We start from the raw sequence: 4,881 nt of genomic DNA, 5'->3' as shown, positions 1-4,881 counted from the left end.
TGATGAGCCTGGACTGTCAACGTCCTGTCAGCCTGTGCCTCCTTTCTTGCACCCCCAACATCTGGCCGTTGTCAGGCTTGGTGTTCCGTCCTGGTGGCACCTCCCTAGGGGCGGGGAGGGCAGTGTGACAGGTGTGGTGGGAACCTGGCATCTGGAGGGAGTGGCCCCACCACAGGCACCCTCCCATGGGGAGGAGCAATTAGTATCCAGCGGCTGGTAGGCCGAGGGTTGCGGGCAGAACAGGCAAGGAGGCGCCAGCCAGAGGGAGGAGGCACCAGCAGGTGGGAAGAGCCTGCTGGCCCGCTGGCGTCTGTCACTGGGGAATCTGACTCCTGGGCTGCTGGCCACCTATCCTGAAGCTTCCATCCTTTTTCATCTGCTTTTCCCGTTTGTCTTCTGTGGTCTCCCAGGGTCTGTCTCTGCCCAGCTCTCCTGGGAGTCCCTGTCTCCTCTCCACGCCTGTCTGGGATCCTTCCTGGAGTCACCCAGGTCCACCTGGCTCTTGGCTGGGGTATCCCCCAAGTGTAGCTCAGAATCTGCGGTGCTCCCTTTGTCTGTCCCTGTCCCTAATCCTCTTCGGAACCCCTCTGGGTCTCACCTGCCTGTGTGCCTCCAGTCCAGATCTCTACCTGCACACTCTGTCCCAACTCCCAGTCTCCTTGCCTACTGGGCTCTGCTTCCCCTTCTCTGGACGCCCCTGCCCTGTGTGGGGTGATCCTTCCAGAGCCCAGCCCCTGACCCTCCCCAGATCCCCTCTGCCATCTCCCCCCGGCCCCTTCGCTGCCTGACCGCCTGTCCCCGCAGGCCGGGTCCAGATGCCCTGCCCTCGGCCGCCCTGGATCCGCCGACCCCGCGTCCCCCTGGGCTCGGAGCCTAGCATCCCGGACTCGCCGTCCACACTCCGGCCCCCCAGCAGGGGGGAGGACGAAGACGAGGGTGATGGGGAGGAAGGGGACGGCAGCCGGGGACCCATCCTGCCGCCCGCGTCCCCCGTGGAATGCCTCATCTGCGTGTCGCCCTTCGACAGCGTATTCAAGCTGCCAAAGTGCCTGGACTGCAGCCACGTCTTCTGCCTCGAGTGCCTGGCTCGTCTGTCTCTGGCCACGGCGGGCGGCGGCGACGCGGTGGCCTGTCCCGTGTGCCGCGCGCCCACGCGCCTGGCCCCACGCCGCGGGCTCCCCGCGCTGCCCACGCAGCTCGGCCTGCTGCCCGGCTCCGCACGCGCCCCGCCGCCGCGCCAGGGCTCCGTGCGCTTCGACCGCCGGCGCGGCCTGCTCTACGTGCGGCAGCCGCCGCCCGCGCCCGGACCGCGCAAGGCCCGCCCCCCGCCGCCGCCGCCGCTGCGCCTCGGCCGCCCGCTGTCGCGCCGCCTGACGCTGGCCAGATCAGCCCGGGTCTTCCACGCGGCCGTCGCCCTGGCCGTGCTTGTGGCCGCGGGCCTCGTGGTCACGGGCCTCTACATCTTCTTCCTCATCCCGCGCGCCACCACCTCCAGCCCCGCTCGGCCCCAGCTCGTGGCGCTCGCCCCGGCGCCCGGCTTCTCCTGGTTCCTGCCTCGGCCCACGCCGGCGGCGCCCTGGACCCCCGGCTGGATGCCGCGCCCCGTGGGCCATGACCTGAACGCCGCCCCACCGGGGGCTGCAGAGGACGCGCTGGAGCCCGAGGGGGTTCCCGAAGAGACAGAGACGCCGGACGGGTCCTTGGACCACAGGTGGGGGGCGGAGGCTTGGCCTGACTGGGCCCCGCGGGCACGCGGCGGGTGGAGGCGGTGGGGGGCGCAGTAAAAGCGTCCGCGCCGCAGGCCCTGCCTCAGGCCTGGGGACCCCAGTGTCATCCTGATGCTCGCCATGATCCCCGTGGAGGCCTTAGAGGGCGCATGGCCAGCACCCATTTCTCTAGAGAGGCCTGGAGGGATCATTCCTGGCATCATTAGCACAGAGCAGGGACCCTCTCAAGGAGCACCCCTGACACCAATCTCTGTGGGCATCCAGCTGTGGGACCCCCATGTCTGTAAAGGTCCTGCTGGGAGGCACTCATAAACCAGCTGGGGGTACACTCGATCCTCAGCTCTTGTGGGAGTCCAGCTGCAGGGTCCCTCTGACCAACATCGTGCAGTGGCCCTGCTAGGGGTACCCCATCCCTGATCCTCGTAAGGGTCCTACTGAATACACCCCAATCATCAGAACTCCAGGAGAACGCTCATCCTTGGCTGGCACCAGAGCTTAAGTCTCTGATTTACTCATCCTTTGGGCTTTCTGCAGGTGCTGGGGGCCCCCATCTTTGGATGGCAGACTATTCCCTGGCCACACCTGTGAGTGGCCCACTGCAGGACCAACCACCCCACTCCTCCCCAGGCTGTGGAGTTGCTGCCGGCAGGCTGAGCCTGGGTGGGATCCAGCCATCTCCATGCTGGTCCTGCATTTGCTGCCTTACACATCTGGCTGGGGCTTGGGCTTGAAGGGGGAGGTGTGCCCTGGCCAGGACTGGGGAGAGACAGACAGGGCCTGAGCCTCAAAAACTGGCTCCCACTTGGGTCCTGAATATCAACTTGCAGTGGGATCTCGACTTCCCCTATGGCTAGTGGCTTCTGAGATTCTCCTAATATGCTGAGGGGCAGCTGCGGTCACTGAGCCTCAAAGAGGCCAAGGTTGCCCTCTGGGTCAGACAGTGTCACGTGATTTGGGGTGAGGGATCGCTCCTGGACATCCCTGGCCCCTCTCCTTAGCCACTAGAGCCCTCATCACCCCCATCTCCACTCATTAAATACTCAGCGTCGGTTACTTCACCTCCTCCAGGGCTCCATCAGCATTTTGTGGCAAGCCTGCTGTACGCCAGGGTGAATGAAGCCTCAGCCCTCCTTCGGCAGGGAGAGTGGTCCTCCTCTCAGAAGCCTTCCTGGGTTAGTCACAGTGGTGTAGATAGCAGCCACCTTCTGCACAAACTAAACATGGACTTTCTGTCTCCCCCCCAGGCCCTGGAGCCCCGAGTCTGCCTCACTTCACCCCAGGTTGGGATCTAATATGCCCCTCCTCATGCCTTCCCTCCTACCCCCCCAGGCTGGGAGAGTTACGGTGAGGGAGTAGAACTGGCAGGGATGGGCCCAGCCAGGGGGGTCAGAAGGGGCCCTTGGCTGGTGGTGCACGGAAGAGAAAGATGATGCTTTCTGCCTGAGGGTGTTCAAGGAAGGCTGCCTGGAGGAAGAGGCCTCGGGGCTGTATCTTTTTTTTTTTTTTCTTTTTTCTTTTTTGCGGTACACGGGCCTCTCACTGTTGTGGCCTCTCCTGTTGCAGAGCACAGGCTCCGGACGCGCAGGCTCAGCGGCCATGGCTCATGGGCCCAGCCGCCCCGCGGCGCGTGATATCTTCCCGGACCGGTGCAAGAACCCGTGTCCCCCGCATCGGCAGGCGGACTCTCAACCACTGCACCACCAGGGAAGCCCGGGGCTGTATCTTTAAGGATGCTAAGGGGTAACGCCAGCTGGCATTGAGGCGGGGGTGGGGGGGCCCTAAGCGGGGAGCTGGTGGCTGAGGGCATTGGGCAGAGCTGGCTCCTCCCTGTCCTAACGTGCTTCCTCCTCGGGACTGTGGGGAAGGGTTGCTTCTCCACCCTCCCAGCTGGGAGCCTGAGACCTCAGTCTCTCTTCCCGTAAAATGAAGCCGACTTCGATGTCTGCCCGCCCACTGCCCACGAACAAAGGGGCTGCCTGAAACCACCCCGGGGCTAGGATCAGAGGGGACTCCTCCCGACACTTGCCTGCCAGCCTCTGTGGCCACCTGGAGCTGTGCTCTCCCGGCCCTCCCAATGCCCATTCCATCCCTGCCGGACGCACCCCCCCCCCCCGCCCACGTATCTGCCCCAGGCTTGCTCCTCCTTCCACTGGTCCCAATGCCTGTGAACACCCAGAGAGTGGGGGTTAGCCTCAGTGCCTGGCATGGGTGCCCAGGGACGCCTTTACCGGCCAGACTTTGGTTCTCGCTTCTGTAAAACGGGAGACAATAAACTACTTGCAGGAAGAGTTCGTTCATCCACAAGTATTTATTGAGCGCCTGCTGTGTACCAAGGGGGGACTCGGGGCACCTTGTGAACGAGGGACTTCGCATGGCAGATGGTGTCCAGAGGGCTGAGGAGAGGAGCCATCATCTTGGCAACACTGCCTCCCCCTCCACGCTCGTGGGGCCCTCAACTCCCCAAACCTTTTCCAGGCCCTCCGCCAGGTCTCCTGCGTTTGCCCCCGAGGGGCGCCGAGTGCTCCACTCTACCGGGATCCAGCCAGCCTTTCTCCTCACGAGGGTCGGGGAGGCCTCTGCCCACACCACACTCGTCTCCTGTCATTGGGGCCTCTTGTGTTCAGGCCGAGGGAATAAGGCCCACGGGGGGCCCTCGCTGGACACTGAGAGCGGAAGTGTCCAGCTTACAGATGGGGAAACTGAGGCTGGGGGCGGGGCAGGGCGTGGATTCGAACAGGGACCAGAGAGCTTTCTGCAAAACACCTCCCCTCAACTCCACACCCTGACAGGGCAGCCTCGCTTTTCCTTCCTCCCCGGGCCCCGCAACCGCAGCTCTCCTCCGTCCTCCGAGTTTGCCATCCTCTGAGTCTTTCCCGCTCACAAACCTAAGCGGTGTTCGAGGCGGGGAAAGCTAAGAGGTTGTCAGCAACGCGGACCAATCGGAGGCCGCATTCTGGGATGGGGGCGTGACGTTAATTGCCATAGCAACCTGGCCCGCCTTCGCCCCGCCGCTCTGTAGGGCTGCGCGCGCATCTTGCCCCTCCCGGAGCCTGGTGGGAGGAGCAGAGAAGGCGCGCCAGCGCTGATAGCCGATCGAAAGCTTGAGACTGTCGTTGCTGTGGCGATTTTGCCCGCCTTCGGCCTGTCGAGCGCA

The 4,881-nt window shown here is 64.3% G+C and overlaps 1 protein-coding gene across 6 annotated transcripts; it reads left to right on the top strand.

Moving 5' to 3' along the window:
* Positions 1-366: 366 nt before the first annotated feature.
* RNF225 (ring finger protein 225) lies at positions 367-4,610 on the top strand. 6 transcript variants are annotated; one of them, XR_016390806.1, is made up of 3 exons: positions 367-1,711; positions 2,262-3,007; positions 3,291-3,369. XR_016390806.1 is itself a non-coding variant. In XM_089902003.1 (3 exons), the coding sequence occupies exons 1-3, from the start codon at positions 816-818 to the stop codon at positions 3,469-3,471; spliced, it is 1,113 nt and encodes a 370-aa protein (XP_089758129.1). In that variant the 5' UTR covers positions 367-815; the 3' UTR covers positions 3,472-4,610. The 6 variants fall into 6 exon arrangements, 5 of the variants coding, with proteins under 5 accessions (XP_089758129.1, XP_089758130.1, XP_089758132.1 ...); XM_089902003.1 differs by having other exon boundaries at positions 2,972-3,007; positions 3,291-4,610; XM_089902004.1 differs by lacking the exon at positions 2,262-3,007 and having other exon boundaries at positions 3,291-4,610.
* Positions 4,611-4,881: the final 271 nt, after the last annotated feature.

Source organism: Delphinapterus leucas, chromosome 20, assembly GCF_059928025.1.
Source record: "Delphinapterus leucas isolate spDelLeu-1000000601 "Yukka" chromosome 20, BTC_Dleu_Yukka2, whole genome shotgun sequence".
Lineage (NCBI taxonomy): Eukaryota > Metazoa > Chordata > Mammalia > Artiodactyla > Monodontidae > Delphinapterus > Delphinapterus leucas.
The sequence above is the reverse complement of the archived record's forward strand: the minus strand, read 5'-3'. Positions and strand labels throughout refer to the sequence as shown.

What these genes read in the sequence shown, in the direction of transcription:
- RNF225 (XM_089902001.1), top strand. Translation starts at nt 816, where the DNA reads ATGCCCTGCCCTCGGCCGCCCTGGATCCGCCGACCCCGCGTCCCCCTG. An exon ending in GACGGGTCCTTGGACCACAG is followed by an intron (nt 1,712 to 2,261) that starts GTGGGGGGCGGA and finishes GGCTTTCTGCAG; the next exon opens with GTGCTGGGGGCCCCCATCTT.